This window comes from Sciurus carolinensis, chromosome 1 (assembly GCF_902686445.1).
Source record: "Sciurus carolinensis chromosome 1, mSciCar1.2, whole genome shotgun sequence".
Classification (NCBI taxonomy): Eukaryota; Metazoa; Chordata; class Mammalia; order Rodentia; family Sciuridae; genus Sciurus; species Sciurus carolinensis.
In genome coordinates this window covers 67,897,263-67,909,599 of record NC_062213.1, presented here as the reverse complement: position 1 = coordinate 67,909,599, position 12,337 = coordinate 67,897,263, and the positions used below count along the sequence as shown (strand labels likewise).

Here is a 12,337-nt window from a genome sequence, read left to right as displayed (position 1 = left end):
GTTGCTCTTGTATTTCATTCTTTTCTTCAGTACCTTGCACCCGAAGTAATCAGAAAACAGCCCTATGACAACACTGTAGATTGGTGGTGCCTTGGTGCTGTTCTGTATGAAATGCTGTATGGATTGGTATGTATTTCTATTCTTTGATTGTTATTCCAATATGCCATCATTGATTTGGCACTTTCTCTCTCCCTCTCTCTCTCAGTAATCTCACAGACACTTAGGTAACACTACTAGAGCAGTTATACCCTGGTTAAATGAATTTAAGCCCACATTAGGAGTATGCACAAAAATTAATTTTTTTCATTTTTTTACTAGTGTTTTAAATTAATAAAATTATCTCTGTCATACAGATCGCTGCTTTAGGTGTTTTCATTCTACTAGCACTTATATAAATAGACATCTAGTGGTAACTTTAAAATTACCTGCTTTTACTCCGTGTACCCCAAACATCATCTCCCTAATTCAAAGAAATGAAAAAGAAAAAGATTTTTGCATTTTATCAACATATTGTATTTCAAAAGATAATGCCTTTTGAGTTTTGTTCTTTTTTATGGGGTTTGTTAAATGACACAGGTCACTCAGCTTTTTCTGTCACTGAATATCACCCTCTGTTACCGTCTCTTGAGACACCATGTCTTAAAGATTTCGTGGGAGAAAAGTAATGTTGACTGTGTAATGGATTTATTCAGTTTTTAATAAGCACAGCTACATGAGGCCAGTCAGAGCTTCTGATAAATAATAAGTAGTTGTATCTCTGCATTGAGGTAACATTGCTCCAACCCAAAGCAAACAGTTTAGGCATTTTAGTAATTTTACATATCTTTAGAAGAATAAATTATGGCTGGGGCTGTAGCTCAGTGGCAGATCACTTGCCTAGCATGCATGAGGGTTTGATCCTTAGCACCACATAAAAATAAATAAAGACATGCTGTCCCTCTACAACTTCAAAAATTTATTAAAAATTTTAAAATATTTTTAGAAAAGAATAAATTATATCTTTCTGTAGGTTCTTTGAAATATTTGAATGAATTAGTTTTAGTTTCCCTTTGTGGTATTTAGCAGTCCCATCCTTGGGAACTATATACTAATCCCTGGTGCTAAATGCTACCATCAGCTGAGATGTATCGTGTGTGTGTGTGTGTGTGCGCTGGCGCGCGCGTGTGTGTGCGTGTGCATGCTCACACATACATGCGTTTGCATTTGCTTTTCCAACAAACTGGAGCTCTCAATGAAGTTTGATTGGCATAATCAGGTGCATGTTAGAGTATTTGTTTCATATCACTAATTTTGCATGATAGAGTTCTAGGAAAAGCCAGTGCTCTTGGCTAAGAACATATTAAAAGAGCTACTTTTCTAGTAATGCCAGCAACTTAGAACCTTGTTTGTTTATTTTTCTGTACTGGGGAAGAATCCAGGGCCTCACACATGCTAGGCAAGCACTGTATCACTGAGCTGTATACCCCAGCTCAACCTTTAGAAAACTACTTTACAGCTTAACCACCGTACTTTCACTGAGTGTGTGTCTTGATATTTCAGAATCCTTTTTATTTCCTTAGAGGACTTTGAAAATATAAAATGAAGTTATATATATGTATATGTACATGTATATATACATATATACACACAAATATATATATACATATACATAATACGTATGTGTGTATATGTCATATATATATTTGACAGGATCTCCTTAAGTTGCTGAAGCCAGCCTTGAACTTGTGATTCTCCTACCTCAACCTCCCAAGTAACTTTGATTACAGTCTTATGCCACCATGCCTTGGCTTTAAGTTATATATTTATATTTTAAAATATTTTTAGTTGTAGATGGACACAATACCTTTATTTTGATTATTTAGCTTTTTTATGTGGTGCTAGGGATCAAACCCAAGGTCTCATATGTACTAAGCAAGTGCTTTCCCACTGAGCCACAACCTTAGCCCCAAAGTTACATTTCCAAAGGCAAAAAGTAAAGTTATTTTCTTTCCCATAAAATGAAAAAATGATAGGCCTATAAAACTTCCTTAACTTTAGGGGGCTAGGACTGTGACTCAGTGGCAGAGCGCTTGCCTAGCATGTGTGAGGCACTGGCTTCAATCCTCAGCACCACATAAAAATAAATAAATAAAAAACAAAGGTATTGTGTCTATCTATAACCAAAATTTTTTGAAAAAACTTCCTTAACTTTAAAAATTATTTTTACCTTAAAACTTTGAACTAGATGATTAACTGGCCAATGCTCATATTGAAGTTGCAATTATAGCTATATAGATATAGACTATAATACTAGCCTTTTTCTATTTTTGCAAAATATACTCATAATGCTGTTACTATCACAAGTACTTAGAAACTTATCTTCAGGCTTCAGTCTCTCCTAGAATGAGTTTTATTCCCAAGTCTCAAATTACTTAATGTTTTTATTTCCAGTGGTTCTATCATAACTGTGATGATGAGGTTGGTTTGGTGGTTTTCTCTACAACCTACCATTATGAGTTGTATGCAGTTTAACAGTTATCTTCAAAGTACTATTGAATGAGCTGAGCTTTATTTACTCAGTGAACATGAAACTGTACCACATACTAGGTTTTAGAATTTCTTTACATCAGGAGGCCATGCTGCAGATATCTGCATATCCTGAGAGGGCTGTACATTTCTGCCACTGTCCAGACCCAGCTGCTCTCTGCAGCTCAAAGCCAAATCCAACTGTTTAAAAATTATTTTGGTATAATTCATTTACCTGTAAGTTTATTTTGCTTTTCTGTTTTTCAGCCTCCTTTTTACTGCCGAGATGTTGCTGAAATGTATGATAATATTCTTCACAAACCTCTAAGTTTGAGACCAGGAGTAAGCCTCACAGCCTGGTCCATTCTGGAAGAACTCCTAGAAAAAGACAGACAAAATCGACTTGGGGCCAAAGAAGACTTTGTACGTAATATGTTTCCCAACATAAGCCCTATTTAATCTTATTTAAAATTTGTAGAGAAATTCTTGTTTTATGTGGCATTTAATGGTATAAATATAGCTGTTAAAGAATAGCACATGCCAGGCGCGGTGGTGCACGCCTGTAATCCCAGAAGCTCAGGAGGCTGAGACAGGAGGATCACAAGTTCAAAAGCAGCTCAGTGAGACCCTGTCTCTAAATAAAATACAAAATAGGGCTCGGGATGTGACTCAGTGGTTCAGTGCCCCTGAGTTCAATCCCCAGTACCTGAAAAATAAAGAATAGTACAACTGGTGGGGTACTAAAGCTCAGTGGTAGAGCACTATCTAAAATGCATGAGGTCCTGGGTTCAATCCCAGCACCAAAAAAAAGAGAATAACACAACTGAGAAAAGCATACTGGTTCCCACAGTTTTCACTAGTACTCATAATAGGACTATGTAATGTTTAAAGCACTTTCACTTACATTTTTTCATTTAATCTTTATAATAATTTAATCTCCTCTTTATACTCCACATCTAGCTTTCATACCCTTACTTACTTCATAGAGCACCATGGGTTCAGTCTTCAGGACCCGGGCTGGGGTACGGTGGGTAAATGTGGGCCGGGCATGTAGCTGAGTGGAAGAGTGTGCATATTTGCAAGTTTCTGGGTTTGGTCCCTAACACCACTAAAAGAAAAGTAAATGTGTATGTTCCTGTAGACCTTTTGAAATGTTTTGAAATAGTTCCCCAACCAGTCTCTTGGAGCACATGATCTTATTTTCTGTTTTATAGGGAAAAAGACCATCAGAGTGGAACTAACTCAGCTTCCTGCTATCAAACTTGCAGGCCTTACATACACCTTTATCTGCCATTCCTTCTCCCTGTTATGGTGGAAAAGGTCCATTTCCATTTGTCCCCTTGCTAAGAATCTTACTCTCAGAGCAGTAAATTTGCAACATTCTCCAGTTCCTGGGGCTCATACTAGAACACACTCATCTCATTCTAGGTGTCCCACCATACTCTACTGTGTGAGCCTCTCTTCTTCAGCCTATTAGATGTGTTTTATATTAAAGGACATCACTCCCTTGTGGTTGTCCTAAACCCTCTTTCTCTTCTGTGCTCTTTTTCTGGACAATTTCATTTTGGTCCTGTGGCTTTAGCTATCTGTATGTCTTTATCTCTTATATTTATATCTTGAAACCTCTTCTAAACTCTAGACTTACAGAGTATCTGCCCACTTCCCCCACAGCTGGATTTCCTTAGAGTACCTCAGTGACAGCATGTTCAAAATTGAAATCCTAGGGCTGGAGAAGTAGATCATAATAGAATTCTAGCCCAGCATGGTCAAGTCCCTGAATTCAATCCTTACTACTGCCAAACATAATCTATCTACCTACCTATGTGTATGTGTGCATGAAAACTGAAATCCTGCCCTCATCCTCCTATTATCTTCTTTCATATTAAAGGACATCACTGTCCTTTGGTTTTTCTGTTAAAAAATCTGAAAGGCATTCTTGACTTTTCTCTCTTATTTACTTCCATATTTAATAACAGGTCTTATTGCATTTACCACCTAAATCTTTCCAATAACCAGACACTTCTTTCTGTCTTGACTCTCCAATTCATTTCTCCTTGATAGCCAGGGAAGTTTTTTTAAAAAGCCAGCCAAACAACAACAGCAACAGTTAACATTCCTATAACTAATACTCCTTGATGGGTTCCCATAACCCTGGATTAAAATCTAAAATTCTTAACATAGACTCAGCATGGTCTGTTTAGCTCTCGAGCTTCACCTGTTGTGACAGTCCCTTCTATCTCTGAGATACCAGAGTCTCATTTTCTTGGCCAAACTGACCTGTATTTTCATCACAGAACCTTCCTGTTCTGCCTGGATCATTCTTCGTTTATTTTATTTATTTATTTTTGTCTTATTCATCTTTAAGACACCTGGTCAGACATCACTTTAAGAAATCTTTTTTTAACCCACCAGACTACATTGGGTTCTATTTTATACATTCCCATGGCACCTTGCAGGGAATAAAAAAAAAATGCTACAATCAGTACTGTATCACTTTTGATAGTACCAACCCAGAGTACATTATTTTTTTCTAGTAGTAGAGCTCATCGCTTTGACTTTACTTCTGCTCCAATGTGTAGAACTATTGGCTCAACTTATTTATATCCTCTGTTCAGGAAATAATTCTTTTGTGCCTTATTCTTTTCATAGCACTTTTATTTCCATATTTTTTGTGCTCATCTTTAAAACAACCTGTGAAGTATTTAGGTCAGAAATGTTAACCCAATTTTACCTGTGGAAAAACTGTCATGAAGACAACATAAGTTTAAGTAGGTCATTCGAAGTAACTGTCTTTCACAAGTCTGCTCACCGTTTTGTCACATGAATGACATAAACATTTGCCTAAAAAAAATATTGGGGAGCCAAATGGTAATGGTTTGGTCTCATAAAATTCTTCAGTGAATATTTAATATATTCTTCATCATTAGTAAAAAAAAATTTTTTTCTCAATATTCCAGCTTGAAATTCAGAATCATCCTTTTTTTGAATCACTCAGCTGGACTGACCTTGTACAAAAGAAGATTCCACCACCATTTAATCCTAATGTGGTGAGTATATACCCAAATCTTTCTTTCTAAAGTAGGGAAACAAGGGCTGGGGATATAGTTCAGTTCATAGAGTGCTTGCCTGTCAAGCACAAAGCCCTGGGTTCAATCCCCAGCACCACAAAACACACACACACACAAACAAATAAACTAGGGAAGCATAGAACTGTAGTTATTACCATTTTGGAAATAGATCTCAAAATCTAACCTGAATGAAATAAAGTCATTATTTAAATATTTGTGAAATATGTCACACAGGGTTGCCTAGTACTACTAATAACTTTCATAAGTTTGTAGTTTGATTAGGTTAATGAAAATATCTTCCAGCACAGTTGTGAAATGTTTCTTTGGCACTTGGGTAAGAAAGGAATGAACTCAGTAAAAAAAGGAAAAAAAAGCAAATTAAATTATTAGGTTTCATTTTTATACATAATAAATCAATAAACATTTTTAAGTAACACTAAGGATAGTTTTTTCCCTAGATGATTTAAAACTAGGCACAAGCAGACATTTTTAATGGTAATATAAATTTTTATACGCTTTTTGGAAAACAGTAAGATAGTATTATAAAAATGTTCATGTTAGCTAGAACTTGTTAAATCTACTGATGGAAACATTTTACCTAAAGGTAGTTTCTTTATACAAAAAACTGTATCAAAGATATGTACCAGGTTTGGTGGCACATGCCTATAATCCTAACACCTTGGGAAGCTCAGGCAGGATTCAGATTTTTGAATATGTACATATGTAAAATAAGATATCTTATAGATGATGGGACTCAAATCTAAACACAAAATTCATTTATGTTTTATATACAATGTATGCATATAGCCTGAAGGTAGTTTTATATAATATTTTGGTGCACCTGAGTTTTGGTTGCATTTCATAACATGAGGGTCAGGTGAAGAATTTTCCACTGGTGGCATCATATTGATGCTCAGAAAATTTCAGATTTTGATGCATTTCAGATTTGGGATTTTTATGTTAGGGATACTCAGCCTGTATTCTTTTACAGAAGAGAAAACAAGCTTAAGAGATAAGGTAATTTATATGAAGAATTAACAGTTTGCAAATTTCACAAAATTCAAAAACCCATGCTTCAGAATTCTCTCAAGGGCAAATTTTCAAAAATTGTATTTCTTTTATGCTTAAAATCTTTAATGCTATCATTTTTAGAATTCTTTGTCCCCTGTAAGGGATTTTCTTAAGTGGAAGGATCAAGCATTCTAGGTATCCCTGGTCTCTGCTCAATTTGTAGACATACCAGCCTAATTAATATTTTCAGCTTATAATCTCTTCTCTGAATCCCTGTCTTTTCATTCATCTCTGTTTTACTTTATGGTTTGGACATTTCAATTATTCCCTTCCCTGTAAAATAGAAAAAATTAATCACCTGAATTTGTATCACTTTTTATCTGTAAATATAGTCAAATGGTAGGTTTCATTAGCTTGCATCAGACTCATAAAGGAAGAATAAACTACTGCCTATGAACCTAAGTCACCACCTTAACTCCATTTCCCATGCACCTGGTCCCCTTAGATCTCCATAGCTAAGGATGCCCTATCAGAGACTGCGTGATCTCTGTAGCACAAGAGTGACCTTTCACAGTTTTACTTATAGCCCTTTCATTCCTCCATCAAAAGGCTTCATTTATCCAGAGTTGAAAAACTGGATGGGCAGGCATTTGTGGAAGAATGTAGAATGCTGTCCTGAAAACCTACCCAAGCCTTGTTTCTGAACACAGGGCTAGTGGTAGGGATAGAAAGGAGGTCAGTTTACAGGGTCTCAGATTCAAATTAGCAGAGGTAAGGAGGACTGTATTATGCTAGCCTTGCTCGACCTTCTTTCTCCTCTCTCCATCTGACAAGACCTTAACTGTTAGAGCAGATAGCCTTACCTAAATAAAAGTTCAGAAAGGAAAAGTAGAAAATTAAAGTAGGAAAATATCTAAACTTGCTAGGAAAAAAAGTATATAGTCATAAAAACACTTTAATGAAAGGTGAATGAAAGAAAAACCAAGGTGACTGATACTGTTCTTTTGATGTTTTAGGCTGGACCAGATGATATTAGGAACTTTGACACAGCATTTACAGAGGAAACAGTTCCATATTCCGTGTGTGTGTCTTCTGACTATTCCATAGTGAATGCCAGCGTCCTGGAGGCTGATGATGCATTTGTTGGTTTCTCATATGCACCTCCTTCAGAAGACTTATTTTTGTGAACAGTTTGCTATTCAGAAACTGTCATGCAAATACAAGACTACGGATGGGACTGAGACTCCTATTTTTGTGAATATATTCAAATATGTATAACAGTGCCTCATTTTTACATGTAATGTTGAAAACTATGAAAAATGTATTTTCTGCTGTATGCAAGAAAATAGGGCATTTCAAAGAGCTGTTTTGGATTAAAATTTGTATTCTTGTTTATTAAGCTTATTTTTAAACAGAAAATTTAAAAACTGTTATTCTTAGCATTAACCTATTTTTAAAGAGAACTTTTTTGCTATTGACTGTTCTTTTTCCCTCTTAAGTTTACACTAACACCCAAGATAGACTGTTTTTTAACAGTCTATTTCAATTCATTTAACTTATATTAATACCTTTGTAACTCTACTATGATTTTTATTATCAAATCAGAACTATGCAATTGGTACTTGGTGTTTAAGAAGAAACCATCTTTCCATGAGAAACCACTATTTGAAATAATTGGGTAAAAATGTAAAAGCATAATTAACATATTGGCTGCTAGTTAATACTAAATAATTGTTCATTTTACAGACAATAAAATAAGAAACAAAGGGAAGTCATTTGCTTTTGAAATACCGGTTCAAATTTGTGAATTATTTTTCATCTACAGGAAAATTAAAAATTTAATGGTTTGAAATTTTAAGAATTCCCAAAGATCTGGAGGTTAATAAAGTACTGCCAGAATTTTTTTCTTAGGTGGTGCCAAAAATGAATGTCTCTGCATCATATATTTATATTACAAATATATTCTATTTATGTTCCTTTTGGTTTTTTTTAATGTTTAATATACTGTTAAATCTAAATCTTGGTATTTACTTTTGCAAATAGCTATTTAAAAACTATCTTCCTATTTGGTTACATAAAAAGAAATGTGTAGCTCTCTAGAATATTTACCTGATTGGGAATTAGAGTAAAATTACAAATCTGGGTCAGTGTAAATGAATGTAGTTTAACTACACTGTAATAAAAATTAAAAGTAATTCAGGCAGGTGCATACTCACTATCTTTTTAAAAATTTTCTTTGGTGGTACTGGGGATCAAACCAAGGGCCTCATGCCCAGCACTGCTGTACCACTGAGCTACACCCCAAATTCTCCAATATTTGTATGTACCTTAGAAAAAAGTAAGGAAACTGACCTTAAAATCATAGCATACTAGTAATTTGTATATTTGTAATGCTAAAAATGAATAGCTATAGAAAAAACAAAAAAGAATGCTTAACTTGGAATTCTGGTTCTTAGAGTGGTGGATTTTCAAGTCATGTAGGAAGCAGTATTGTGAGAGTTTAGTCACCCCTCAGTTTAGATGTCTCTAAGAATAAACTTCCCTTCCTTGCATTCTTTTGAGAAAGAAATCACAAAAGCATTTCTCACCAATACCCTTTGGCTCATTGTTCAACAGAATGGGGAAGGAGGAGATGCTTTTGTTCAGTTAATAATATTTGCATTCAATACACTGAATCTTCCTTTAGAAGGTCAATTTAATATCTACACTGTAAATATTTGGTTGGTTTGGCACTACTGTAAGTTCTGCTTTTACACAAAGCTCTTTGTGATAAACCAAAACAAAAATTGTAGTTTCTTGTATGATTTTTTAAATTCAGATGCTCTTTAATTAAACTACCAAAAGTTAAAGTTCAATATTGTATATTTTAAAGAACAAATTTAGAATAGAATTTTGTTTCTCAGATCACAAGAAATACAAATTGACATAGTATAATAAAATTAGAAAAAAGATTAATGCCTGTCATTATTTGAAATTAAAATTGGAAATGATTACAACAGTCTTTACAAATATGTGGGAAAGAAAATTATAAACTTTTACCAAAATTTTTGAACGGATTAACAAAATTTCTTCCAAGTTTATCTTTTCTCTCCGCATGTCTTTTGGTAAAATACATGCCCTTCGAACAATTGAACTATTTCATGGTAATTAGTAAACTCAAAGGTCTAAATGAAGACTTAATTGCTCATTTGTGCCACTTGGAAGTTAGCTCCATTTTTTCAGTGGAATTTTCTGCCTCTTGCCTTTACTGATTTTTCTTTTACTGGGTTTTACAGATTATTCCATTCCCAAGTAAAGGTTTGTTGTTTAGCAGGGACCCATTCTTAATACGTGGAAATTTTTCACTATTTCCTTGTGGAGAGGAAGGGGTCAGCTAGCTCTCTGGGTTCTCTTAAGGGCACTAATTCCATTAACCTCCCCAAAGCTTCATCTCTGAATACTGTCACATTGGGATTTGATGACAACATGAATATTGTGGGGACAAACATGCAGAGCATATCAATATGAAACCCTCAAGTGTACTTAGTGAGTTTCAGGTGATTTGAGTACTTTGAAATGATAGGCCAAATTTTGTGTGTAAATGAGATTAATGGGCAGGATGGAGAGTACTGTGTAGCTTTGTAAAAATCATACATAAAAATATTGAGGTTCTCTACCACTTTTCTCTCTCCCTTTTTTTTTTTTAATTTTTTTATATTGAGGATTGAACCCAGGGACACTTTTACCACTGAGTTACATCCCCAGTTCTTTTTATATTTTATTTTGAGACAAGTTGTTGGTCTTGCAGAGTTGCTGAGGCCAGCCTCAAAGTTGGCATACCTCCTACCTCAGTTTCCTGAGTCACTGGGATTATAGGCATATGCCACCACAGGGGTTCATCTTTTTTTCCCCCTTAAAATATTTTGAGCAATTCACTAATTAGGGAGCAGATATTTCCACTTCAATTTTAGTTAAATTTTGTGTAGGAAAGTCTACAGTGAGTTGTCAATATTTAAATGTTCTCTGTTTAAATGGTCAACACATGTACTCCAGGAGGCATATATACAGAAAAATCAACCTACTCAAATGTTCAAATTTTATCTCCATCGGATTTTTTTTAATCCTTTCCGGATAGTTAATATGGCATTTCTCTGTTGATTTTTCTCCTCTAATGACTCGATAGTAAATCATAATGCAAAAGTTATAGCTTAAGTGTGGTGGTGTAATTCAGAGGTAGAGCACTTACCTAGCATGCACAAGGCCTTGGGTTCAATCCCTAGCACTGAAAAAAAAAAAAAAATAGCTTACTTTGTTAATGATCTATTGATGTTGAACACCAAGTCATTATTTTTTTTAAATTAAAGACAATTATTCCATTAAGTATGAAGGAAAATGTCTAGCAGGTATGTTTTGATCAGTGGCTAGACAATTTCACCAAGATCCCAGATTCCCTTGCTCTCCCACTCTGCATTTACTTCATCCCATGGAAGTTTTCTTTTTTGATCCCATATGGCTCTAGTATTCTCAGATGTCACAACAGACGAAATACTTAACTCAAGGCAAAAAGAGGATGCTCACTTTCCCCACTTTCTCAGAAGCCCCACAGCTGACTTCTTTTCCTTCCGGTCTCCCTAGCCAGCCTTGCATCACACATCCATTTCCAAACCAAAACTGACAGAATTAGAACTTAGAATGGTAGGTAGCGTGTGGTGGGTAGGTGTTTGGAAGATCCCAGGCCCTTTTGGGGACTTCATGAACTCAAAAGAATTTTTGAAATAATGTTAAAATGCTACTTGTGAGGCTGAAGAGATAGCTCAGTTGTTAGAGTGTTTTCCTCACAAGCACAAGGCTCTGGGTTCAATCCCCAGTATGAACAAAAAAAAAAACAAAAAAAAAAACGTAACTTGCCACTGGTGGCATGAAAGCAATAGTAGATAAAACGGCTACATCTGTGCTAAGAAGCAGAGGCAACGTACTGTATGAGTAGTAGTCATTATGGTCTTCATTGCCATGCACTTGCACTAAAAAAGAATTACCCCCAAAATTTTAAGTCTGTTAAAATATACCTACAATGTCATATTCATTGTATCACAATTCATAATAACCAAGTTAGGTGATCAACCTAAGTGCATAAATGCATAAAGAAAATGTGATATATGTACCACATAAGGAATACTACTCATTCTTAAAAAGGAAATTCTGTACTTTGCAAAAAATTTTAAATACATATCCAGTGTGATATTAAATCTAAAATATTTTAAATATGTATTAAAGGCATAAAATCTATTAGACAAGTTTACTGAACTTGGTTGATATAAAACTCCTTTATTTGGCACATAAGTGAACTATAATGATTAAGTGATCAGTCAAAACTTTAAAAATATACAAATACCTTCTTGGACATTGAGTCTGTTAAAACACAAAGCCCATAGGCAGGCATGTTGACAGGTCTGAAATCCCAGTGAAAGGAAACTGAAACTGTGACGCAGATGAGCAATAAAGAAACCAGGTGAGGAGGTCCACACGTAGAAAGGTTTATTTGCCAGTCAGGGTCTGACAAACGCCATCTCTGGGGAAAAGTGAAAGAGGCAGGAAGAACTTAGCTCTGGGGTATTTTATGGGGCGGTTTGGATGGCTTGCGTAAGGTCGCATGAGCTTGTGTGTGCTGCTTGTGTAAGAACTTATGGTGGGCTGCCAGGACAAGTAAGGGGATGTTCCAGTGTGTGGGGTGGGTAATGAGAGGTGGGAAGGGGAAGTTATATTTTAATTCTTGT

The 12,337-nt window shown here is 35.2% G+C and overlaps 1 protein-coding gene across 8 annotated transcripts in view; it reads left to right on the top strand.

The window, feature by feature from the left end:
- Positions 1-9,624, top strand: part of Sgk3 (serum/glucocorticoid regulated kinase family member 3) — a 110,974-nt gene extending 101,350 nt beyond the window's left edge. For 3 of the 8 annotated variants that reach the window (XM_047516912.1, XM_047516922.1, XM_047516931.1), the window contains 4 exons: positions 31-126; positions 2,773-2,928; positions 5,463-5,552; positions 7,601-9,622. In XM_047516912.1, the coding sequence (XP_047372868.1) occupies positions 31-126; positions 2,773-2,928; positions 5,463-5,552; positions 7,601-7,771 (513 nt within the window). In that variant the 3' untranslated portion in view covers positions 7,772-9,622. Of the gene's footprint in view, positions 1-30; positions 127-2,772; positions 2,929-5,462; positions 5,553-7,600 lie in introns of all 8 variants that reach the window. The other 5 variants (XM_047516965.1, XM_047516973.1, XM_047516939.1 and 2 more) reach the window with 3 other exon arrangements.
- Positions 9,625-12,337: the final 2,713 nt, after the last annotated feature.